The sequence below is a fragment of the Anomalospiza imberbis genome, chromosome 3 (assembly GCF_031753505.1).
Source record: "Anomalospiza imberbis isolate Cuckoo-Finch-1a 21T00152 chromosome 3, ASM3175350v1, whole genome shotgun sequence".
NCBI lineage: Eukaryota > Metazoa > Chordata > Aves > Passeriformes > Viduidae > Anomalospiza > Anomalospiza imberbis.
In genome coordinates, this window is record NC_089683.1 from 36,632,982 (window position 1) to 36,660,826 (window position 27,845).

At 36.9% G+C, this 27,845-nt stretch overlaps 1 protein-coding gene across 4 annotated transcripts in view; it reads right to left on the reverse strand.

Annotated features, from left to right (window-relative positions):
* The window catches only part of RNGTT (RNA guanylyltransferase and 5'-phosphatase), a 168,700-nt gene that overhangs the window by 138,634 nt on the left and 2,221 nt on the right, over positions 1-27,845 (reverse strand). For 2 of the 4 annotated variants that reach the window (XM_068184019.1, XM_068184022.1), the window contains exons 2-8: positions 24,039-24,148; positions 18,217-18,320; positions 17,998-18,086; positions 13,641-13,716; positions 10,260-10,509; positions 4,437-4,546; positions 3,572-3,673 (exon numbers count right to left, since the gene is read on the reverse strand). In XM_068184019.1, coding sequence (XP_068040120.1) covers positions 3,572-3,673; positions 4,437-4,546; positions 10,260-10,509; positions 13,641-13,716; positions 17,998-18,086; positions 18,217-18,320; positions 24,039-24,148 — 841 coding nt within the window. Of the gene's footprint in view, positions 1-3,571; positions 3,674-4,436; positions 4,547-10,259; positions 10,510-13,640; positions 13,717-17,997; positions 18,087-18,216; positions 18,321-24,038; positions 24,149-27,063; positions 27,143-27,332; positions 27,353-27,845 lie in introns of those variants that run through there. The other 2 variants (XM_068184021.1, XM_068184020.1) reach the window with 2 other exon arrangements.

Genomic DNA, 27,845 nt, shown 5'->3' on the forward strand with positions numbered 1-27,845 from the left:
ACCATAAAATCTAGTCCTGTTTGATTGTATTGATTTGAATTATTCCATAGCCATTTTAAAGCTTTTTATTATTCTTAGTGGTGGCAGTCTTTCCTTCAGAACTGGTGTCTCATTATTTTACCCTGCCTGAACAGGCAGCTCCACTCATTAGAAAAAGCATCTGCTACAAACAGTATTAATGAGATCCATATGAAGGGATACAACAAGCCATTACCCACCTGGGCTAATCATTTTACAGTACAAAGCTGATAATGCAGAGTCATCCAGCAATGCTTTGAACATGCTGTTACAATTACCTTACTCACACAGTAACTACTATTTTAGAACAGGGCACTGCAAAATTGGCACAAATTTGTAAAGATGTATCTACCTTGTAGCTACTGTTAACATACAACAAAAATTTCATCTCATGAAAGCCAAAAGGCATGATTTTACTAGTGGCAAATTTGCCCTTTGGCTTATGAATAGATTAGCATTAAAATTATTTATACGACACCATTAGTTTGACTACTGTTCCAATAAATATTGAGAATTTACACCAAGCCAGTCAGAATAGCTGCAGAACTCAGTGACTTTTATTTAAGTAATAATAATTTAAAGCAATATTATTTTAGAGGTGGTTTTCTTCAAAACAGCATGAGTTTGCATAGAAGTAGCTGGTAGAAAGGAAATATTTCACCGAAGAGTGCCAATGCTAAATGAGCTTCACAGATATTTTAATTTAAAGTTCACTTCTCTAAACCTAAGATACAAATACACACATCTTTATACATTGGCATTTACAAACATGAGGGGAGAAGTATTTGTTCACACTGTATTTTTCCTTTTGGGACAAACACGCTCCAGAAGGAACACTGGAGCAGAACCAGGAGGTGTGCCCTGCTGATACTTGCCGATGCAACAAGGGCCCTGGAAACCCGGCACAGAACAAGCAAGACCACAGTGAAGGCTCAGACTCTTCAAACCACAACAGACTAGGCTAAGCAAGGCTAAGTCAGAAGATTTTGAACTCAGAGCTCCAAGAGAATGGAGGAGGTTTGAGTTTTGACCCAAACCAGATTCAGAATTCACACACTTAAAAAAAAATGTAAGACACTCCTCTGGTAAATGCCCACAAGATATCGTATAGAATCACTATAAAATAATTTAACTAATCAATTTCACATTGTTAGACAACATTATTCGAGAAATAATGCCCTTTTATTTAAGGAAATACTTTCTCTTTTTCTACAATTATGGGTTGAAAAATACAACAATGCTAAGAAACCAAAAAAACATGTACAGTTCTGCCACTGGAAAAAAGCCCCAAACAATGGGGAAAGAGAAAAAAAATACCAACCACAAAAAACAAAACCAACAGCTCTTAAAACAGATGACAAGAGGTTCAGCTCCAATCGGAATCTAGGATTAGCAAATGCTTTTGAAGAAAAGTAGAAGTCCTTAGTGAAGTCACTGACACTGCATATCAGTTAAGAGAATGTATTAAAAATGCTTCAGTCATGAAACCTCTAGGAAAAACTACTGCTAAGAAATCAAATACAGGTAGTTAACAAATAGTGACATTTAAGAAGTTTGGCTAAGTGAGCAAATGTTGCTTTTAACTAAAATAAAACTGTTTTATTTCAGTGAGAAAGTATAACAAAGTTATTAGTTATGCATCTGCTCTTCTTTAAGTCCAACAGGGTCGACAAAAGAGCAGTGCTTTTTAAGTAAAGAGAGAGAAAAAAGCAACAAAGGAAAAAAGCATGCAAGTCTAATAATACTCTAATAGGCAAGGTCTAGACTAATGCACCTAAATCACTTTTAACAGAATAGCTTCAGAGATATTTGATGACAGGGGTTCCATCTCCAGAAAATGTAAGCAGGGGATGCATAAATGTGTCTCCACTAACTGATGTCTTAATATTAAATTCAAGAAGGTCACGCCTGTCAACACAAGCATTCAGAATAACTAATGAAAATCCGTTTAATTGCATATGGAGTCTGGATCACTGGAGAACAACTAAATAATTCGAAGCATGTCCAATGTAAAAATGATCATAATTTTTCATTGTTGATTAGGATACATATAATGCAAAGTGTCTAAATGTCCAAATAATAGATCAGGTTTTCATCTTTAATCTCTCTTTCATATTACTTAAGGTGTTTTTCATTAACACTGGATCTCTGTAGACCCATTTCCTTCTCTGAATATACCTACCAGTCTGCGTACCTTCATAATCTATTACCAGTTATTATGTTTTGAAAAAAAATTCAAGAAGCTATTTAGTTCAGTTTTGTTTTTCCTCCATTCTGTTTTCCCACCATTCTAAAACTAAAAACAGAGGATAGAACATTCAAAATACTGAAAATTTCAACAAGAAATTACATGTACACTTCAATTTCTTTCACAAAATGCAGTCTTCCAGGTACACTACTACGTTCTGTATAATTGCTTTAGTACTCAGAACATGAGCATCCCATCCACACATTTGAGTAAGAAAATGAGAATACTACATTAAGACATCAATTCTCCAAATTAATAACATAGGATATGACAAAGACTCTTCAGGTCAGTTTAAGCTGGCTGACTTCATTTGTTCAGGGTCAGCAGCTTTGGAATGCCCTATGCCCTATACTGTTCTGAGAATATGCCTTGACCTTCCAAAACCCCACAGCTGTAACTTCCTACCCTGAGAACACCCACACATTTCTTCATGCTAGGACTCCATACTGACTGCAAGCTTACTTTGACTTTTCACACCATGCTCAGCCCAAGCTAACAGACCCTTGAAGCACAAACTCCACAGAGGAGAGACACTTGAAGGGTCTGGGGTTTTTTTATACAAGACAACTTAGTTCTGGCTGAATTGTGCTGAATCCTGACTGACTTCACTTGGCAATTCTCTTAAGACATCCAATTCTCATAAGACATCCAATTCCCCATATTCTCCAGGATTTTCATTATCTACGATATTCTATTATTAAAGATAACAACCTAGCAAAATAAAGAACTCAGGAAAAACTTTGAAATATGTCCAATAAGTCAAATTAGGATGTAGTCTGTTATTAAACAACAGGCACCCCTGCAATGAATGTAAGAGAACTGGCGAGGGAAGATAAAATTATTGACTCTTTAGCTGACATGAACTACGTGTTTGAACAAAGGATCACAGGATGAATTTTAAAATTTCTCATGAGTTTACAAAATTTCTGATACTACCTAGCTTCTGAAGGATCAATTAGAAGTTCTAATTTTGCTTACAAATAAAGTCTTCACCTTAGCAAACTCTCACTGTTATGTAAGATTATTCTAAGACTCTAGTGGCAAGTCATGGCTGACAGACAGGCAAGGGTTATGGAGAATAAGGGTACCTGCCTTTAACAGTCAGTGTGTAAAACAGCTGCTGGAAAGAAACTTGGCCACAAACTTCAGCAAATGTTGGGTACCAAGACAGAATAAAAATTAATCTCTGGAGCCAGTTTTGTTGCTGTGCTTTGTCCTTTGTACAAGCAAATTCACTTTCCTGAGAAAATACAAACTGTCTACCGAATTTACTGTGTTTTGCTTTTTCATTTTAAATTAACTTACCGGGTGCCGTCTGCTTTCCAGCTAACTTTGTATGGCTTCTGCTCCAAAAATTTAATATTTTGCTTGTCCATAGAAACAGGCTGTGCTCCGGGGAATCCAGTCCTAATAAAAAGAACCATGTTTATTAATGGTTCTGCAATAAATAGTCACAAAAGTAAATACATTTTTCACATGAGACTCAAGTCACACCTCGTACCAGACTTGCTGCACGGTTAACTCTGAGTTAGAACATCTTCTCCCAATAAAGTATTTTGCAATAGAAGTCAAAAGCCTATCTCATAAGAACAAAGTTATTTGCTTATGACAAAACACTAAATTATGTGGAACTTCAAAGATTTAACTTTGCAGAAAGAGATATTTCAATTAAAAATTACAGGCACAATAAGCATCAACAAGTTAGGAAGCAGTGTGGATCACCAACTTTGGAATGGAAAAGTTCAGAATCATAGACACTAAAACCAATATTTTCATTAGCATTGGACACAAATCCAAGTTGGTTATAAAAACGAGTATTATACTCTCTATACTTAAGTGTAATAGCAATGGTATAAATAAATCTGCTGCTTGAGAAAGAACTAAGCTTTACACAAATAGCTGGACTAGACTACATCTGGAATTTGAACAACAACATTTAGTTATCTCAGTGGAAAGGTAATTCTAGAATCTTGTTTCTTAACAAAAGCTGATCGTTTTATTTCATAGTACAGCACAAGACTTTCACTGTCAAGTGTGTTTGAGGCTTTTTTTTTAAATAAACAATCCATGGTCACCTTTTCCTCATTTTCACAATGAGAAGTTTCATTCTGCAAAATACAACACTTATTTCTAGATAGTATAAATAAGTAAGTTCTAAATATTTTCATACCCTTCCCATCCACAGAATTGCTGACATTTTTGCTGTATTCCTCCTAATTTTGGTTGTGTTGTCACCTGGGTCACACATTTAACTGTTATTCCTTCCAAGAAAATTGCACCCTAAATTAAAAAAAAAAAAAATTAAAATTTAGTATTAAAGCCCTCATAAAATCAAATCAGAATATGTCAATACAAGATTAAGACTGTTTTCACAACCCTCTAGAGCAATACTAGCTTAAACATTCCTTAAGAATTTACACCCAAATGTCAAGATACATTAGCTGAGCTTTGCCGGGAAAACTCACAGGTGAGCCATATTATAAACCCAGGAACTAAATGAGTTATTTATGAGGAAAACATATAATTTTAAAAAGGCAATAGTGATAAGGCAAAAGGAAGGGATAGCTAGTACTTAGAGGCTTACACTGCTTAGCTAATACTCTCAGGAACATTGATCTAGGACAAACTTAACAAAAGAGAAAATATAAACAGCAGATTTGTAACAAAATATTTGTGTAAATATATTTTCATAATTTATTCTCAATCTAAACCAGGTTATTAGAGTGGAACTGCTATCCTGAAAGCCCCAGAAAAGCCTATGTAGAGATCAAAAAAATCAATTTGGTAATAAAACTCTAAAATAACTTGTACATTCTACAAAAAACTTGATGCCAAGAGGAATAAAAACAAATCTTGCATAACAGAACACATGAAAGCTATCAGGCCTACAAAACTACAAAATTAAAGATTTCTATGGAGATCTCAAATCAACCAGACTTAATTCAACAGAATCTCAAATAAATTTTCAATGCACACAAAGAAGATCATACCATGACTATTCACCTGTTGAACCCTGCATGTGAAGATACAAGTATCTCATATCTGTTCTCTAAAACACTTGAAACTAGCTTTAACAAATCCAGCTGCATACCACTAATGAAAGGAGTAGTATTTTTCTCCTCTGCATTTCCACACATTGTGGCACTCCTGTGTTATACACTTGAGCAAATCTAGGAACTAATTTGGCAAAAATAACATCATAAATTGGTAATCATCTGCCAAAACAGTATCCTAAGCTAGCTCACCATAGAATAACTCAGTACTAGTGACAGCACAAGGGAAGCAAAAGGGAAAGCAGGGAAAAGCAGAACGACAGTTTTCAGTACAGCCTGCAGTTAGTTAAGATTGGCTCAGTCACATCACCAAATCACATTCTGAGAACAGAACATCCTAAAGAAATATACTGGTTCATAACCTTAACTACCTTGAGCTCCACAGACTTTCTATGTGTCACTCACCCCATACAATTTACATGGGCACCAGCCAGTGCCACAGCACGCAGGGGAGTGGGCGAGAGAGGCAGACAGCTACTCGTGCCTGGCCAGCAGCACATTGTCTGAATTCTGATAAGTGGTGAAGAGCACCAGGAAACAAAGGAAGACAGTCCAGCCTTGCTTCTGTGAATAATGGCAGAGTGGAATGGCAGTATGACTGCTAAGATTGAAATAACAGGCAGGAAACGGGAAATATTTTCCAGAAAAGAAAAAGTAATAAACACAAAATTCATACTTGAAAGTGTTTCTTGCAGATTATCTGCTTCAAGTATAATCACTAAGGCACAGCACTATGAAAACAATGTGAGTCACTTGGGTATTCGTGCTTGGCTAACTTAGCACCCCAGGTTTCATGAGGACATTCCTTGGATATGGTGCTAAAACTGAGCCAGACCCGTGCAGTTTTTATCCTGCTGTTCAGCTACCAGTGCCTTTGGAAACAGGAAAGACACTGGAGACCATGGTGCAGAGACTCCAGAGAACTCAGATCACCAGGAGCACATCAACTCCTCAGCACTGATACTAAACCAAGAGTTATAAGCCCTAAAGGATCCAAGGAAACTACATGCACTGGTATCTACATTGTGCACAACCTTCACACCATCTGTACTAATCAACCTTGGCCCACTTGCCATGAATTTTTCCACCCATCACTTCAGCAGAAGGAGAAGTGGCAATGTGGATCATCCTGTGTTGGTTCATATCCTCAACGCCATCTGGAGGAGTGGGTGAGTGGGAACAGCCCCAAACACACACCTTCCTGACCCTAGCGACTATTGCCAGGCCTGGGTGAGAGCTGTCTTCAGCTACTCAGACTTGACTGCATGCCAATATGCTCAGAGACTGCCTCCTAGAAGGCAAGAAGCATTCCAAAACATGTCAGGAAGAGATATCTTCCAAAATGAAGGAAGTGAGAGACAGAGAGTTACACTTATCAGCTTAGATTTAATACCTAGAAACACAGGACCAAATCACAGTAACTGCCTCTTGGCATGTACAAGCAGAAAAGAAAACAAAATCATACTGACTGTCACTCAATAGCAAAAGTGTTCCACTAAACATTTGGTTTTCATAATGAAACAGGCTTCACAGAATTGGCATTGCATGCATTTGCCTTGGTTTGTCTTTTGTTTGCTTATCTATTCCTCATAGAGGAACTCAGAAAACATGGGGCAGATGTAACTTCCACATACCAGAAGTGTAACCTGCTTCAAAACCAGGTTCAGAGGAGTTAGTGTTTCACTAACAAAATGAAAGAATCTGCAGGGTCTGTTTTAGGCATAAGATAATCAATTTATTTCCACTAAACTTCCTATTAGCATTCTTATTTTTGTGACATCTCTGGCTTTAGTAACAGGGATATAGACTGGGATGGTAGTTTAAGATTCAGTGTTATCTTTCATTTTAAAAATGGGCTGGAAATAACACTGTGCAATTCAGCATAAACAAATTTCTACACTTAACAATGGATAAGAAATTATACAAACACACACTGGTAGATAATTAGAGAAAAAGACATGGAAGCAGCAAGAGACCAAAAGCTGAATTAGTATTGTTCTGCCTTGTGAAAGGCAATTATGTTGAGATATATAAACAGAAGTATTAGCCTTAAGACATGTGAAATTAATTTCTCCCTATTAAGCCTTACTAGGATGGCCTCAACTAGAGGCTTGCATTCAATTACAGGCATCACAGCATCAGGAAAACATGAGTCAACATGACAGAATACAAAGAATAACAAGAAAGGTCAGTAGTACAAAAAAAATAGACTATAAGGAAAAAGTGAGCTAAAAAGTGAGCTAATAAGCATTTAACATGGAGAAGGAAATGATACTCATATTCAAGCACATAAAATGGTGCTGCCAAATAAAAAAATAGTATTTTTTCCCATATTCTTCAATATGTCCAGAGGCAGAACAATAAGTGCAAGGGTTAAACTTTGCAAAAGAGAGTTGGTTAGGCAGAAAACCCCAGAGTCACTAATATTTAGAATAATTGTACTATGATAGTTAACTAATAAATATTATCCTCATTACATCAAATCAGTTTAATTGCTTCCTTCTGTCTCACAGATGACCACAAGACACCTGCACTCAAAATCATTAAGAAAATCATTAACAGCCACCATCTCTTCCACACTGTTTAAGAAGTCACCATTCATTTCAGAAGCACTGCATCTCACACCCCAAAAAACGCAACTTACATGGGACTAGAAGAGACAACATTCCTTAATAAACAGTAAAAGTTCCATTTGACCCATGAAAGGTTTGTAGGTTCTGGCTAAGAATTACAACTTTTTGTCCGATTTGCAAAATGAAGTATTTTTTCCTGAAGTGAGATTCTAAGTGTCAGTTAATAATGTTGTTTTGATGCAACAATCAATACTGCATGAACTGACAAAGTCAAAACTTGTTCGGATTTCCTGTGTGGCACCTCAGACTGCAACAAGCATATTTCCTGGTACCTGTCAACTTCCTTCAGGTGATGACAAAGGATACTGTAATGGCTTTATGTTCTAATGATTCTTAACACTTTCTGTAGTGTAGGAAAGAAATGCTGTCAAGATTTTTTGACATCAAAATATGGAAGTTTTAATAAAAAATGGTGCAGTAAAATTTCTCACATCAGAGTTTCTGAAATGGACAGCATATTAACTTTATTTCACAGGCTAGCTAGCAGTTGTTTCTGACTATTTATTATCCTAGCAAGATTCCTGGGAGCTGTCTCCTCCTCTATTATTAAACTTTTCTTCTGTCTCCACAAAGATTTGGGTCAAAATGAGAAAAATTCAGAACACTGCTATCACTACAGCTACCTCTAGTTTTACACTGCCTACCCCTAGGCTTTTAGGAAAGAGATGCATTATAAAGGTGGAAACGTCTGCCACAGGAAACCAACATAACACTGAAAATGTAGCCCTTTAGACAGTAAAATAAGAATATCTCAGCAAGAGTTATTTACCTGATACTCACTCCCCCTGTAGACCGCATATTTACAAGGAATCACAAATATCCATCTCTACTGAGTTAAGAAGCAGTCCCATCTGCCAGCCAAGAACCATGGTAAAGAATTCTGCCCGTTCCTCCTCTTCGTGTCAAAGAATGTTCCTTCAGAGCTGCAAAACTGAATTATACGAATATGCATATTAACTAGATGATTCTTTCTTTCACAAATTCTCTAACTCATAATTTACTTTTAGTTATTAATATGCTTATTCGTATAATTTAGCTTCCAGCTTTCAACAAAACTATGGTGGCAGACAAGAAAAAGCCTGGGAAGCCAATATCATTCCTGTTAAATAGACCAGTTGAGCTTTATACTTGATGAAAAGAGGCTGTCATTGTAATTCATCCTAACACCTCCGTTCCTAATGCATCAGAAGGCACATCAAAAAAACTTTAAGGTTCCATCCCCCCAAAAACATTTAGACATCAATGTTTTACTGCAAGGCTAATGGAGGAAGTTGTGATACCCCGTGAATATACTTTCACTATGTCTTTACAGTGTGGGAAATTTTTTATTCCAGATGACGGATAATTTGAAAATTTTCAAAGTTCATCTTGCTTTGTTAGACTGGATTCTGTACTCCTGTCAGGTTAACATTTTCCATACTCCACCTGTAAACCTTGTTGATCAGCTGCAGTAACAACAAAATGCTTTTTTGCAGCCTATTTCAATATGAGGATTTCCAAGTCTTTGCAAACAAACAAACCTCAGCACACAAGTAAGATAATTCAGTATTATGAAAAAAACCTATTCTTGCACTCAGCAATAGTCTAGCTTACTTTATTTGCAAATAAAAAAAAAGCGAGTCTGAAATTTGAAGAGAACTGAGTCATTAGTCTTCAAATTATACAAATCTATTCTTTGTACTTGAGTATTAGTTCCATATCATGATAACTACAGTAACTCATTTAATCAGAATTATGCAGACAAATGTCAGAAATCACAGGAAGTGATCAGCCATATTTCTTACAAAGCTAAAACAGCTTTGAACACATTATGATCTCAAAGCTGCCTTGGGTTTTTTAAGCTCATATTGCTTTTTGCTAATTCAATTTTCAATCCCACAAAATTTCCCAAAGAAAGACTATTTACCAAAACGAGCATTGAATTTTAAAAATTTTGAATTTCATCCACATGACTACAAAAAACAAGAGCTGTTTCCATCCAACTCTAATAACACTTCATCTCCAAAGACAGACTGAATAATTCAAAAGCACTTTATTATCTCAAAAAATCCTTATGTTAGAAAATTTTTAAATCATTTTTACAACTAGAATATTTGACGTGTTGAATATTAAAGAGCATGGTTCACATAGGAAATACAAAAAAGTTTACAATGTGTCTACAACTTTTTCCAGTCACAGACAATGCTTCCAGTCCCTATTTGCAAGAGCTGTGACCCATGTATAGCATGTACGATGAGGTAACTGATGGGTATGAGGTTATGAAATTATGTTTAGCAATTTGAATATTAAATTCCAAATCAAAATTACCAATTTTAGGCGTTCTTTTCTCCTCTTGCCAAAGGAAGAGCTTGATGATCCTGGTTCGGATTCTGGGCCTCCAGTTTTACCATTATCATCATCCTCCTCTTCATCTTCATCAAAGCACCATTCTGGAAGCTCTGGTGGTGCTGGTGCATCATCTTCATCACCATAACGACGAAATAGTTCCTTCAAATAGTCACCTTTATAAATACCTGGAGGTCTGGCCTGAGCAAAAGTAGCCACAGCAGCCTCAATACTGTCAAAACAAAAAAAAATTAAAATCACTCTGGATGCTTAATTTACATGTCTTAGTCATGTCATGCTTTACCAAATGTAAGAATTATTGGGACTGAGAATCAATACAAATTCTGAAGTGGTAATTGCAAAAACATTCCTTATATTTGAAAGTCCATGCTTAAGTCAGTCAGGTAGCAGCTGCTCTTGCACAATATTCTGTATAACTTTGTAGGCACTGCAAATGTTCTCAAGTAACTGCAGCTGCTTTGAGTTCTTATTGCAGCTCCTAGTGGTCTGCTGATCACTGCTTTATCACAGATAACACTTTTTTTATTGCTACAGAGAAGCAATGGGTGACATGCAGGTAAATACCTGAGGCCTGCATGAACACAAAAAAAGACCAAAGAAACATATCAACAAACTTAATGGAGAAAAATGCAAATGTTTAAATTCAAATATGGTTACATTTTTCTCTGCTAAGAGAAAAAGTCTTTCCTCTCATTAACGGTTTTGCCATCATACTGGGAAAAACCACCCTAATCTTTTTAAATTACTTCTCTTTCCAGAAGTTTCTCATAAAAAGACTGTGGTTCAGAAGCCTTTTACTATGCACCTAATACTTAATCTTGCTCAAATAAATTGGAGGCTGGACCACAAAAAAATTAGAAACCAAAACTAACAGTCATGCATCTTTACCAGCCAAGGGGAAAACTCTCCTAAACACACAACAGCGAGCACAACACAAGGGTTTTATTGCTGCAATTTTCACAGATCCTATGAAAATATTTAACTAAAAACATTTATCCATTTATCATGGCTATGAAGAGCAGTAAGGCTCCAAGAATCAACATTTTAAAATCTTACTATATAGGGGAGAGGAAAAACCACAAAAAAAGAGAGATGTCCCTGTTAGGCTTCTTGACAAGCACATGTCTTTAAACTGGAACAAAAGCACATACTATACCCTGTAACTTTTTTTTTCCAGATGTTTAATTCAAATTGTTTTTTGTTTGACTTGTACAGTATAGAATAGAGCCTGAGAACTTTAAGAGGTAAATTTTCCAGAATAGACAGAAATGGTATCTAAGAACCAGTAAGGTTGATTCACTCCTCTGATCTTTCTAAGAGGAGAAAACAAGACAATATCCAGAGTGACACTATCACATGGTATCACTTCAAAAATGACAGTTTAAGAGTCAGAGTTGCTTAGAAGGACCTTTTTTCCCCATTCTGTTTTCTAAGCCTCCCAGTTTCTTTCTCACAAGACATTTTTTACTTTGCTATCTTTCTTAAATTGTTTCACATCTTCTGTAATGAATGCCGCTGAAAGGACAAAACAAACCAAAAGTTATGGGGCCTGAAAAATGCTCTTTTTTTTTTTTTTTTCTGATGATATTAGAAGATCTCTATAATCTTATGGAATAAATGGCAATGAAAGCCAAAAGGGGTAGCACAGATTTCAAATATAGAACCCTAGCTGAAAAAACCCAAGGTTTCCAGGTTCTAGAAACACAGCAGTCTTAGGGAAAAATGAGTTGTTGAAAAGAGAATCAAGTAAGGTTTCTGACCTTACTGGTCAGAAAACTGAAGACCTTTCAGGCCTTTCTCTAAACTAACTATAAAATATATCCCACTGTACACAATACAGCAGCAACCCTCCTACATCATATGCTTAAGGAATGAATACAGATGGATTTTTCCATCAGGAAGATCTTATTTCCTCATTAGCAAGAAACAGTGCCTTGTTTTAAAGAATGAAACAGCAAATTAGATTTATTTTGATACAATGCTCAGCATTAATCAGCATCTTGCCAAAATTGCTTCTTTCACTGTGGACATTTTTTCCTACCAGGGGACATCTGGATGTTCTATTAAAATAATCGGACAGAGATTAACAAACTTGATAAAATTAACTACCCAAAGCAAAAAAAGTAAGACATGGCTGTTGAGTTTTAAGGCTTTTTCCACCAAGGTCTGAAAACAGAGAGATGACATAAATGTAGGAGATCCAAAGAGATTCAAGTCCCTTTCCTCTTCAGAACAAAGGATCAATTCTAAGTCTAATTATTGCATGCTACTTTAAAATTGTTTGATTAAAAGCCAACAAATTTTCTAATTCATAGGAAAAACAAGAATCATACTATAGAGCCATTTGTGTCTGTATCTACTTCCTATGCACAGCTGGGATCCTGCAAAGATTCAGCCACCCATTACTAAAGGTCTTCCATCTCCATTACTCCAGTATCTTTATTCCCAGTTTACTAACAGACAGCAACGACCTAGTTCTTGCAAACAGCTTGCACATGTAAGCATAATTACTGTATATTCAGTCACAAGAAAATCCTGCAACAGGAGCAGAATTTTCTTCACTTAAAGGACCACACATAAGAAATATCATCAGAATGTTTAACGGGCTTGTCAAGAAACATGACTTTCACAGGACTCTGTCAAGAAGGAAATAGTTTTTGTAAATACTACAAAACAAAAGTTATGCATAAGTTATGTTCAACAGGATGGTACAGGCATTGTTTGGATTTGGGGTATCTTTTAAAAACTAATGTTATCTAAAAAATATAATTACTTTGCATGAAGGAACCAATGTTTTATTTAAAAGATGGAAAAAACAGGTGAGTCTGTATAGAAGTATGCTGTAGACTTTAGTCAAAAAACAAGCTGAAAACAAAGGCTTTGTTTGCCCCCAATCCTTCAGAAGCATGAATGTTACTCTGTTGTTGCTCTAGTTAATCTCTTCAGATTTCAAAAAAGCTACACGCATGCCTACATGAAAAAGATGAAAATGTACAGGACAAAATCTTTCAGGAATCTCTGAACTCTACATTCTTACTTAAAATGTGGGACATGTCATGGGAAAGAGACACAATATGATACATACACTGCTAAAGTCCCACACTCAGCAGGTACAGCTGACTTTTGACCTACCCGACCTGGAATTCTTGACTGCAACAAGCTAAGCTACCAAGGGATGATACAAAAAATGTTAATATGGGCTGCTTACTCAAGACTATTACGCAGCTATAAAACAAGCAATAGTGAATACATTAGCATAGCTGTCAGGACAATGAGTGAAACATACTGAAGAACCCTTTGGCCACATTCCACAAATCCTCAGAAACTAACATACAAAGTTACCTCCAGTCCATCTTCTCGACCAAAAAGGCACAGATCAAAAATCCAGTCCTATTGAAACCATGCGTACAATGGACACCTAGAAAAGACAAGAAAAGGGCATAATCACTTACAAGTGGTTTAACAAACATATTTAGAATCAAAAGTGTGGGTTTAGATCCTTCCACCTTCATATGTAACATTAAAAGGTTATCTCCCTTCCCATCACGGCAGTACAGACCACATAAGGCACATAAGCCTAAAAAGCAATTTATTACATTCTTTCTGCAAATTAGCAGCAGCAAGGGTATAGGACACTTCATCATAATCAAGAGCACTAACCTAATATGATTGAAATATGGCTAATACAGGTAAGATTCACAATTCTGCTCAAATGCTTGTCAGAAGGCAATATAATCAAATTCATTAACTGAGCTTTTACTGGATTCAACAAGCATGACATTCATTTCATAAAATCAGGCCAAAAATCATATTCATGTTACCTTACCTCAAAACTGAAAGGGGTGCCAATAGACCATAATTCTATCTCAAATTCACTACAACCATGCTAAGATCAGACTTAATAATTTTGAAAAAGAAAAGAGAATGTACAAAAAGAAAACTATACAGCAGTATAATCATCTTGAATTACTTGTCTTTTCAATGTGAAAAAAATAATTAAGTCTTCAGCCTCCGTTTTACTGAATTAATCCCCCAGTGAAAGGAGAGATACCCTGTCAAATACATTGCATTTTTTTTTCTCTCAAGGCAACAGCACCATCTAGTGATAAGCAGACCAGCCTCAAAACTTGTGCTATTAAAAATGTCATGAAGGATTCAGGCAAGATATTGTCTCTTCCTCCTACTCATTTTAAAATTATAAATATCATTAAAGTTTCCACTAACATCAAGAGCATTTATTCTCAACATTTTTCAGTTGTTACCACAGAATCATAGAATTATTTCGGTTGGAAAGGGCTTTTAAGTACATTGTATCCAACCATGAACCCAGCATTGCCAAGTCCACCATTAAGCCATGTCCGTAAGTGCGACATCTACACAGCTGTTAAATACCGCTGGGGATGGGGACCCAACCACTTCCCTGTGCAGTTTGTTCTGGTGCTTGACAACTTCACCTTCTGCTGAAGAAATTTTTCCTAATGTCCTAAATCTCCCTGTGTAACTTAAGACCATCTCCTCTTGTCCTGTCACTGGTTGCCTGGGCAAAGACACCGATCCCCACCAGGCTACAACCTCCTTTCAAGCAGTCGTAGAGAGTGATAAGGTTATCCCTGAGTCTCCTTTTCACCAGGCTAAACAATCTCAGATCCTCAGCCACTCCTAATAAGACTTGTGCTCCAGATCCTTCACCAGCTCTGTTGACCTTCTCTGGACACACTCCAGAATGTCAATGCCTGAGCACCAGTGCCAAGTACCGAGGGACAATCACTTCCTAATCCTACTGGACACTGGCCTTCTTGGCCACCTGGGCACACTGATGGCTCATGGTCAGTAGACCAGCACACCCAAGTCCTTCTCTGCCAAGCAGCTTTCCAGCTGCTCTTCCCCAAGCCTGCAGCATTAGCTGGGGTTGTTGTGACCCAAAGTGCAAGATCTGGAACACAACACCATGAAGCAAGCCACTTAAGCTTTAATTAATTTGCTCATTTCTCTACCACAGCTAGTAAAGTAAGGTTACTAACAATTCACTTGATGCATATTCAAACAAAATGTGAATATCTATCTTTTTTTACACTCGTCTACACTGAGGTATAAACTTTTTCAACTGGAGAATCAAAGTACCTACAAAAAATAGACTGATGAAGAAAAACCAAACCAACTTTTAAGTGGGTAATAAAACGTAAGCATTAACTGTAACAGGATCGGGTTTTGTGCCTGCCCCACTAAGCTTCCCTTCTTGATAAAGCAAGATAAAAATTATCATTAATTTTTTTGATTCATTTCTAACCATTTAAAAATATTAAAAACTGTGTAACTTCCATAAAATTAAATGAATTTTAGCTTCCTTATATAATTTATTCCTAACAATAATTTCTCCTTTGTTTTCTGCTGAAGCAAAATTTTTGTACATCACGTCCTTAAGGTTAGCAGGCATAATCCTGTCCTTGGCTCCTTCTCCTCGGCTCTTTCTAAATGACTTTTTTCCCCTAAAGAGGTGAAACATTTAAATAACGGAAAAACTTCCACAATTCAAAGACAAAAAGTTAGTGACTCAACACTAAAATTGGCGTTTTATAAGTTGAAATATCAACTAAATAGGTCTGCTACTTACAGGATATCACCATGCTATCCATGCACTATATAAATTGCTGACCTTAACCACTATTTTGAGTTCTAAAATATTATTGGAGGACCAGTGGAAGAACTGCAAAAGGAGACTGAAAACGAAGAATTGCTAAAAGAAAAGTGAGTGGGATCAGTCACCAATACTATCTTGCTTCTGGTAAGTTTTGAAATACTGTTGGTGACTGGTTCCACTCTCTCCCATTTAGCAGTTCCTCATTTTTTAAACCACGTAGTTGTGTTACCCTTCAGAGACAAACACACAGGTCTCTGTCCTGGTTTCAACTGAAGCAGAGTTAATTTTATTCACAGTGGCTGGTGTGGGGCTGTATTTCAGATTTGTGCTGAACACAGGGTTGATAATAGAGAGATGTTTTTGGTTTTGCTGGGCAGGGCTTACACAGAGCCAAGGCCTTTTCTGCTTTTCATGCCGTCAAGTTGGTAAGGAAGTGAGGGGTGCCTGGGAAGCTGGGAGGAGACACAGCCGGAACAGTCGACCCAAACTGGCCAAAGGGATTCTCCAGACCATAGAACACTCAGTGCATAGAGTAGGAGGAAGAAAGAGGAATGGGGGGGACATTCAAAGTGATGGCATTTGTCTTCCCAAGTCACTGCTAGGTGTGATGGGGCCCTGCTCTCCTGGGGATAGCTGAACACCCACCTGCCCATGGGAAGCAGTGAATTCATCCCTTGCTTTGCTTGTGTGCATGGCTTCTGCTTTCCCTATAGAACTGTCTTTATCTCAATTCGAGAGTTTCCTAACTTTACTCTTCCACTTCTCTCCCCAGCCCCACCAGTGGAAAAGTGAGGGACCAGCTGTGTGCGGTTTGGCTGCTGCCTGGAGTTAAACCACAACAGCCTCGAATTAAACTGCATTCTGTGTGCAAGAAAGAAGTAAGCAAGTATCTAAAAGAAAACTAGGTGAAAAAATGTGTGACCAAATTAAATCTGTCAAGCACTCAAAAAAAAAAAATTCTCAGTAGTATCACATCCTGCAACAGAACAAGAAGAAATGGCTACAAATTGATATACAATAAATTCTGTTTCAACATGAAAAAAAAAAAAAAAAAAAAACTGTGATTGTAAGAACAAACACTGGAAGAGGCTGCCAGAAAAAGTTGTGGAGTCCCCAAGCTTAGAGGCTGGTTAAAAGCCAAACAGGCATAGTCCTGAGGATGTTGCTTTAGCTGGCCCTGTTCTCAAGAATGGCAACTGAGTAGCTGATTTCCACAGGTCCTTCCCAATAACTTCAGCTATCCTACCACATATCTGGATGAATCCTAAACTGCATGAACATACCAGCTTAGTTTACCAAGCTCTTATCAATGACACCTGCACAAACAACTGTTCCATGCACTCCTAAGTCACATAGACACTCAGATTCAAGAAGGCTGCAAAATTATCATCCAAGAGGATTGAGGATGACACCCATTCTGACTCTGGAAACTCACATGCAAATTTCTTGTCTCTAATACTTTGCAGATAGAGATGAACATTAATATGATTGACAAAAATCAGAGTAAAATAGTTTTAACTAAAACTAGAAGGGATGCAAACTAAACTCAGAACTTATTTCTCTGCTTAAAAAAAAAAGTATGTTTAGAACATTCAAATATTCACTGCAAGACAGTATACCAGAGAAGAAAAACTTAGCCTAGTATCTACTACCAGTTTTGTCAGACTTGCTAAAGAATCTCTGATAATCCAGTTACCAAATATGACTTCAAGTAAACCAGACCACCAAATACATAACTTGCATTTGTATCAGCAGAAGTTACAAAACCACAGTGCAAGTATCATTTATTTCTAGACAGCTCTTGGGCCTGTGTAATTTTCTGCATTACATCAACAGCTGTTATCAAACTGATGGATGCAGAAACATTATACTTTCTGTAAAAAATAAAAGAAACATATTCGTTTTACAGCAAAAGCAATCAAATTTATATATGCTTAAACACCGTACTGAGGAAATTAATTTGCTCTGACTTCTAAGAATAAGAGAGTGCAGTTACAAGCAAATATGAAACAAACTAAGAATAAAAACTAATGATGAACATAAGATGGATATAAGATGTACCTATAAGCTCTGAAGGATTCTTATCACTGAAGTGTTCGCATACACGGATAAATGTTTCTGTATTCTCAGGTGTAGGGCACTCACCATGCCTGAAAAACACAACAACACATGGATTAGGAGACACCTGGGGGAAAGGCAAAAAGAGGAAAAAAAAATTTCTTCAGTGTGATCTTTCAAAATAAAAGCCAAAGAAATAATTAAAAAGTGCACACAACTTACCCCTTACATTGGAGCTTTATATATTTAATTCCCTCTTTCTCTATATCATTTCTGTCATAGAATCTAGTGGTGTTGGTCAAGTCTACCAGCAAACCCATTTTAACCTAAAAACAACAACAAAAAAAACTTCTATATTTGGTTCAAATATCACTGCATAAATACTAAATGTCTAAAAACATAATAATTAAAAGCAACCACAGGCTATATTTGTAAGTTTAAAAATAATTAAATATTGTATTTGTTTATAAAATCTGTATTTTACCACCATTACAGAAATCTGCATTTCTTTGTGAAAGCTGGTGTCTAAATTAGCACTAGTCATTGACTCAAAAACTTCAGTTTGCTCCAATCAATGATTCTAAATAAGAAAATTCTGCTAACAGCAGGAAAATCTGGTAAAGAATTACTTTAACACGCTAAAAAGACAAACATGATGGAATCAAGTGCTCTTATGCAAAGCAGAACAATACTAAACACTGGCATAGTGAAAGTACCATAACAAAAATTATCTACTGAGACTTACATGTAAGTACACTCTCAGAAAAAATAACTCATTTTAATTTACCTATTAGAGTGCAAAACAATGCAAAAGAACAAACACGTTTTCAAGTTTAAAAATTAATCAAATTAATTAAATTCTTAAGAACATCTTATTTAAACCTAAATTGCAAAACAACCTCAGATATTGAAACATGCTGTCAGCAGCTAAGGTGGCAGTGTCAACCAGTCAGACGTTAAGGGCATTCCTGAATCCAGGATGCCTTGCCCACTCTACCCTAATGTGTCACCTTGTGCACCAACTCATTTTTTTAGTGTTTGTTTTTATAGCTGGAAAACAGGGCTTTTAAAGAGCCTTGTGGAAGTTACTACACTTTTAAGAAGGATGGAAAGCAGAAATTCCACTGCGTGGCACAAAATACACAGTGTATCAAAGTATATCCTACTGATCCTTGTTCCAAACAAAATTTCCAACAACAAACCTACCAGTTTTACTCTACAAAATCAGCCCACTAACACACCTGAGCAAAGAAAGTATTTCTGTTTTTCTGTCTTGTAAGTGCAAGCAATTGCTTTTGGACAAAAAACTCAGTGTCATACTTTCAGGTAGGACCAACAGACCAGCAATAATTTAGCAGTGCAGTTGGAAGAATTACAAAGTAAAACACCGTTTCCACACAATTCAGAAACCGTAAAATCCAATTATAACTAGACTACAGCTCAGAAACAGCTATTTCACATGAATGTGTTGTTTAGTAGACCCCTAAAGGAAAATTTCCAATTATCTACAGATAGCTCTCCAAGATATTCAAACTTCTGATGATATACATTTGTAATACTTATATACTTTCATATTACTTTTATTTAATAAACATTAAAAAGCATCATGATGTTATGTCAACAGGATTAAAACTTCTAAAATAATATCCACATAAGTTTTGAATTTTTTATTGTCAACTTTGCATACTGTATTCAGAATACCTTATTTACTTATTACTGTGTTTTGCAGACATACAAACCACCTCACAAGGGGTCCACCTGAAAACAATGTTACACCACCTGAAACTTCAAATATAAAGTGTCAGTTGAGCTGCTAAACTGGAGACTGACAGCATCCTAGACAGTGATTAATTCTGTAGAAATTATACAAAGGCAATTAATTCAATAATTACTTTCCTCCTTCTCCATTCCCTACAGCATTTTGCTAATGTCTCCAAGACTACTTAATTCAGGCCTGTAGGACTTCTCACTTGCTATTCTTTTGCCATTATTACATATAATTTCAATCATATACAAGTGAAGCTCATATGAAGTGACACTGTTCTTCACACACTTCATGAAACAGTAAATAGGCATCGAGTGTAATTTATCCAAAGCTATAAAAGCATTTATGGCATATAGAGCATATAAGACCTGAAAGCAGCTTTCCTGCTTTACAGAAAGCCTAATCATTTGCATTCTTAATCCATGGGATTGACTGCACATAACACATTACAATTTAGAGAGTGCAAAGCACAAGAAAATTATAAAGAAATCTTTAAAGAACAGGAAGATTATACAATATATCAAAGTAGACAACTATGATTTTCAAAAAATCCATGCAAAAAAGAACACTGGTACCACTGGAACAAAATAAAAGCCTTCCCCTCACTTCCTCACATTCCAGATATCCCCAGCTATTAATTCCTTATGCACGCGCTCTTCTGCTGCTGTGCAATAAAAATGGGCTTTGCTAGGTTCCCCTGTATGACCCCAGAAGTTTCTCCTTGGACACTGGAGATTGAAAACACCCTCCCAGGAAGGAGAGATTATAGTACAATACACTGAATTCACTCCAGTCTCAATAATTTTTTCTTGCATTTCTTATTTGAGGAAAATAGTTTAGATCAGCAATTGAATGTATCTGTGAAAACAATAATGTGGCTGAAAATTGGTAAGCAGTTTTCCTAACAGGAATTCTGTAACTTGAGTGTACTAATTACCCAAACGTTCTTTTGAGTAAATTAATGTCTTAGCTCTGTGTGACGGAAATAGATCTCCCTGTGCTAACCTACCTACTCAAGAAATAAATTTAAAAAAAAAAATTATTCACGCTGTCACCAATTGCTCCTGCAATTCGTTTAAGAGAACATTAAGATACTCTGCCAATATTGGCTATCACAAGAAAAATGGGGCTGCCATGGCTAATCAAATCAGTTTCTAACATTCAGATTTTCAACAACCAGCTCCGTGAGAAAAGGAATGACACAGGAAGCTTGTTACAGACAGTTCTACCCGGACAGATGTTGTCTTAAATGCTAAACCAGTAAACCTTCAAGAATCTGTGGTATCATCAACACCTCTGTATTACAGAAATCCAGATGTATAAGTTTCTGCTGAAGTCTTTTACTTGGGAGCTAAATTATATGGACTTAAGTAATAACCAGTTTTCAGAAGTAATTATTCTGCAAAGTATTAGCAATAAAAACACACTACAATAAAATTACAAGAACCACTCACAGTGAGATACTTTCACTCTGGGTGGGAAAACTCATTCTTACAGGGCTCCTCAATTTCACGTTTATTACATTGCTGGCCTGTTGGCAAATTGCTAATCTACAAATGGAGCACTCCAGTAACCACTACATAACTTGGCAAATAAAAAATAAATATATATTTTCAAACAGCACATACTCATCAACAATGCCAGGGTCCAATACAATGTAATAGATCTGACGAGAACAGAAAGTTTGAGAGAAATTCTATGTTCTGCTTGTTAATCAAAATTACTAAAATATAAGTTGGGATCCTCATGCTACTAATTTTACTATCAAATTCTAATAATCTGATGTCACTCAAGACATGAATTTATAGCATTACAAGAGAACTGACAGATGTGACTACTGGAAAGTCTACAGAGTCTCACCACCATTATTTCTTTTTGGTGGCAAATCACTAAGGAGACAAGCATTTAGAAATTCTGAGTAAGGTTGTGAAATTCTCTGTTACTTCAAAATATACACAGAATTTTAAATTATTTTAAAATAGGAATAAAATTGCTTTGGGAAAAATTCCAGGTATGCCTATCACATCCAGTCAGAGTCAAAAATAATGTAATACATACAAGAGGAACTCAAGTAGAATTTAGATGCACATGTCAGATACTGAAATATTAGAGTTTATGGTTTAAACATTTTTATTAAGGATTTTTGTCCATTAAAACTGTATAATGAAGCTACACCAATAAAAGCTGCATCACCAAAGCCCACCCTGAATGGGTCCCCTGACTGAGGCCCTGGACTGTAAGCTGATCTGAGATAAGGTAAAACTGACAAAATTCTCAGGTCTGGGCTGGGGGAGAAGAATACTTCCTCAGCAGAATTAAGCCCAGCAGCTTCAGGGTGGAGCCATAGCTCCAGGCTTATCTGCTGCAGGTCTGCACAGACTCTCGCCCAGCCCGGGGGAGGAGGAGAGGTTTTGGGTGTGTAACCTCCGGGCAGAGGCAGTGAATGCCCTGCACAGACTAGCTCAGCTGTGGGGACCCCCACCCCAGGAACATCACATCTACAGGACATTCACGTGAGGGACAGCAGAGGGGGTGTCATGGTCCATCAGAGGCCCCCTGAATGGCTCCCCAGACCCTGCACCAGAGCACTGCACGTGATGCAAAATGATGCAACTGACACAGAACCTTGCAAGGGACAGTGCCAACCTTCCCCTGCTCAGGAGAGGCACCTGGGCATTCCCACCTGAACCAAAAGTATATTAATCCACTGGATTCTATACTTTGTGGTGAAGGACCCTGCCCACCAAGAAGACCAAGAGGGGAGCAGCAAGATGTCATTGGGACCCATGAAAGGTTGATATGTTTCTATTTAATCTGACCCTGTCACCCTTTCTGTGCCCTACCCACCTCTTTTTTCTATTTCTGTCTCTTTCTCTTTGTTTCTTTTACTGTTAAATAAACTATATCCATTTTTTGGTATCAATATTTAACCTCATTTGGTTTTAATATTCTTTTACGAAATACTTTGAACCTCAGGATTCTTACAATTTTATTCACAGAGAGTTTTGTTTGATCCTCTATGATTAGAGTGGATCATATAAGCACAGATGCAAGAACTCTAATAAGAAAAATCCTACCAGTTCAAGCACTGAGAACAGGCACATATGCTTCACTGATCGTACTTTCTTACCGCATTACTGCACAGGTACTCCTACCACTGCTACACTGAGTAGTTCACCATCTACTTCATACCTAAACTTAAATAAGATTAATAAAAAGGGGATTCCCATCTTTTAGTCACCTAATTCTTCTGATGTTTCAGGTCTGATACTGTTAAACAAATTCAGAATTAATTTAACTTCAATCAACAGCAAAAACTAATGAAAAAACCCACAGAAAAAACACCACTTGCATGATTCATCTCATAGAGACAATCAGAACAAGTGGCACTAAACTTCTATATAAAGTTTAATAACCAATTAAATTAATTAGGTGGTAGGCCTTTCTTTACCTAGCAGGCTCAAAATCCCTTTTCCTACACCTGCAGATGCACTGGACCGGCCACAACACTACAGAGACCTACATGAAAGGCTGGAAATGTCCCGTTCCCACCTTCATTGTCACAGTTGTGTTACAGCCCAGAACAACATCCAAAGTGAAGCACACAGATAGAAATGGGCAAAACAGTGAATGAAGAAGCGAGCCAGAACCGCAAGTCTGTAGTGGTGGATGCCACAAGGTTTAATAAGGCAAAGTGCAGGGTCCTGTCGCAGCAGCCCCGGGCAGTGCGACAGGCAGGGGGAGGAGTGGCTTGAGAGCTGCTCGGCAGAAAGGGACACAGGGGGTGCTGGTTGACAGCTGCCTCCGTATCAGCCAATGCTGTGCTGCCCAAGTGGCCGAGAAGGCCAATGGCACCTGGCCTGTATCAGCAATGGTGTGGCCAGCAGGACCAGGGCAGTGATCATCTCCCTGCACTCAGCACTGGTGCGCCCACATATCGAGTGCTGTGTTCAGTTCTGGGGCCCTCACTTTAAAAAGGACATTGAGGTGCTGAAGGGTGAACAGAGAACAGCAACAAGGCTCATGAAGGGTCTCTTATGAGGAACAGCTGAGGGACCTGGGTTTGTTTGGTCTCGATAATTCTAACCTGTAAGAAAACACTTTTGGAAATCCATTAATTGCAGAGGAGACCTGGAAACGTAAACAAACAAAAAAAATTTTCTCTACAGGTGTCCCAAACAAAGCCATCAACAACTTTTTCCTTAGATCTGAAAAGCAACACTTGAATAAATATTAATAATGAGAGAAATGTTTCAATTATTAGAAAATTTAACTTTACCTTCAGACTCTTTAAGTAGTTGGATAACATACTCGGGTGAAAACGATTTTCTTCAGCAACCTGTTCATCATATCTTGGTCCTAACATTGTCTTCAAAGGTAAAAACTTCCCTGTGAAAGATAATAAAATTTTGCACTATTTTATGCATATGTACAGTTACAACTTAGCATTTCAAACCAACATGCTGAGCAGTTTTAGACATTTACTTTCAACAATAAATAATTGCAGAAATAGTAGAGTCAACAGTAAATTGGAATATTTTTTAGTTATGAGTTCTCAGAATTCACAAGTAAATTTAAAAGTTTAAAGGAAATACAAGTCTGTTCATCTAAAATGGAGTAATTTAACAGTTTTTGCTAACTTTTGGTGTGATTTAAGTTGGGAGGGCTACAGCACAAGAGTATAGAAAATTTAAATTCAGTACAGTTGAAAACTTGAAAAGAGCATTTTAAAATAACAGTTTGTCATCCAATCATGTAAACATCAGCTTTGAATACCTGCAAACATAACATACAGTAAGGATCCCTGCAAAAAAAATGTTAGCAACACTCTGTGTAGTCTCAAATAAGCATCTATCTTCCATGAAATAGACATTAGAAACCACAGAAGACAGACAGATGTGGAAACTATGAAGCTTTAAGGAACTGGTTAGCTCAGGTTAGATGTTAGTAGGCAGCATGAGAAACAGCCTCACTTTTCCCTTGAGATCGTTCCAAAATTTACATCTAAAAGGAGAGTTATTCTGTCATACAATCAACACTCATGTTAAATGGTAATAAATTATAATCACTTCAACTTGTTTGACTGTTAGAAAAAATTCCCTTTATTGCCCTTTGCCTTTTCATCTCAACAGTTACACACCCTCCACCCACCCTGGTAAAAGCTGTTGGGTTGGATACCTCCCCTCCATTTCTCAGCTCTTCAACTATCTTTTTCTTTTTCAACTAATTTTCTTGCTTCTTTGTGTTCCTTGTCACCTTCAACACTATCATTCAGCCTCTCTCTCTACTAGCCCTTCCACTTTAACTTGCAATACTCCTCTGTACAGACTGATTATGCAAATCCTAAATTTACATTATCTATATGCAAAAATCTATCATCACCCTAATTTTTGAAAAACAACATTGTGCTTGACAGTTTTTTTTTGACTTTGCCACTTGTCACACCCATACTAACATATCTACTCATTCATTATGGAACACAAAGAAGGTAACTAAGCTTTTTTCACCACAGCACTCAAGAATAGGAGCTGCACTGACAAAAGAGTCAATGGCTACATGAAAAAAACACCATCCTTTACAAGATGCTGGGAAAAGAGTGGGAAAAGTGTCTAGAGGTTACAATTGTTTCTTGTAGTATCTGATATGAGCCTGTACAGTCGCACAGAAGACTCTCCTTTTCTCCATCTTCAGGAACAGAGAATGAACATGTTCATGCTCTTCCTAGTAGCAAATCTTGATTTAGTGTCTGATTTGCACTCTGATTTCTTTTTCAGCAACCAAAATACATTCCTGTTCACTGACAGGAAAAGACAAAGTCGTCTAGTCAGCATCCCCTGCAGCATTTGAACATCTACAGACAGCTGTGGAAGTGATGAATATTTCATATAGAGCCCATTTACTATGACTTTCAAAGCTGAAACACAGATATTTGGAAGTATTTAGGTGCTCAGCTTCTATAAATTCCAGTTTCTTCTCTACCTGGAAAATGTGTAATTTGGTTTTTGTACAGATGCTTGAAAAACTTCCTCCCCATGTGCATACAAGCCTCTCATAAAGCATCATCAAGCTACTGAAAATCTAAGCTTTAATTCTAAAAATATTTCCAAACTTTTTGTGTAATATAGGCAAGTATAAAGGAGGCAGTAGCTACTGTCTCTTCTACAGTTTTGCCTTACATTTGTGCTAAAGAAGTGATGCAGTAACACCTGATTGCAACTCAACTTAAGCCTCCATGCATAAGCTTTTGAAGATTAAAAAACAAAGTAATACTTTACATGAACATCAAAGCATCCCAAGTCATTCAAGTACCTCAACTACATTATGACACTAACTGTAACTCCTCAATAGAATTTCCAAATTAACTTCAAAATGTTACTGGAACCCTGACAACAGATTATTACCTACTTCCACAATTATGTTCAAATTTTTCAAATAGTTCTGGAAAGTGGCTACTAAAAACCATTTTCCAAATTAATTACCTGTCTAGCAGATGGTATTTCTTTAGGCTGAAAAACGGGTAAAAATTCTAAAAATAAGAGCCCAGTATATCAGAGCACAGACATCAAGTGGATAAATCTGAGGGAAATTAAAGTGAACAATGTAAGATATCACATTTTCTACACGTACATGCTCTAACTTTGTCACATTTTTTATCTTCAAATTCCAGAGCATACGAGTGAAAAAATACTTTTAATTTAGCCTGATTTTCTGTGACATGAAGTTATCAACTCAAAACATGACATACATAATTAAGGATGACCATGGTATGTTTAGATTGAGCATTGATTAGGAAGGCTAGACTAGGAAAAGTGTGAGCTTAAGGGAATAAAATTAAACAGTAAAATCCACAATTAAAAAAAAAGCAGTATCTCTACAAAGTAACAGTTTTCTGATTCAAGAGAACTATGCTGGATCAAAGCATCCATTTCACCTAGTATGTCATCACCAACACAGGCCAATAACAGACAACTAGGAAAGAGAGTAAAACAATGCCAATGACAATCCATCATCCAGATTATTCTCCCCAACTACAACAAGCTATAGCTCAGAAACTTCCTGAATCAGAAGCATTACTCTTATTTAAGGTGCTTTCTCATATGCAATATGGATGTTTTCCATAATATCCCAGAGTTCTGCATGCTACATGTGTGTCTAGAACAGGGTTTACTAATATGCATCAATAGAAGGAGGCTGGAAAACGCTGCACAGACACTTTTCATGCCTCTTCTTCCGTATCTTGGTAGCACTTTTCATGGCAAGATTGCCAAGAGAATGGGTTTTCAGTGGTCATGAAAAGCAGATACTTGCTGGGATGGTGCTGCCAAGGCAGTAAGGCTGAAGCAACCTGATCACTTCAGAGCTAAGCATTCAGCAAAAGCTCTTTTCATCAAAATGAATTAAGTTCTACTACAATGCAATAAATGTGAAAATGTGCGATTCTGAGGATAAAACCAGAAAGTGGCACAAAACTACCAATATTTAAAGAACTGAACAGGAAAATAATGGGAGACATAGACGAATTCATGTTGTCCAGGATAAAGAGTACTGTTAACCTGAATGAACCCAATCTCACCAACAGGAGAGTTTCAGGCCTCATTAGTATTTGTCTTGAGGTCATCTAGAAATTCTAGATGCCACAACCATGAGACAAGAACATCACAATCAAACACTCAATTAATATGAGTCCACAGAAGCCATACTAAACTTGCTTAGCTACACTATTACTAATACACTATCAGATGGAAATAAAGTCACATACAGGTGCTTAGAAATCTGATTAAAACACTAATTAAAACTAGAATGTAACATCTGGGAGATAGTACCAACATCAATTAAACCCTTAAAATCATCTCACATAAAACTGCTAGATGTCTTTGAATGTAAAACAGCAAAAAAGGGAAGAAGACCAGTGACATACCATTACTTTTGGTAAGCTGTTCACACTAAAAAAACTAAAAATCAGGTGAACAAGAACACATCCTGATAAAGGACACAAAGAAATGAGCCAAGCACTTCCAGTTTTTTTACTTTGCATTAACTTCCTGTGCATGATCGCATGGAATGGAAAAGAATTACCTTGCAGTTC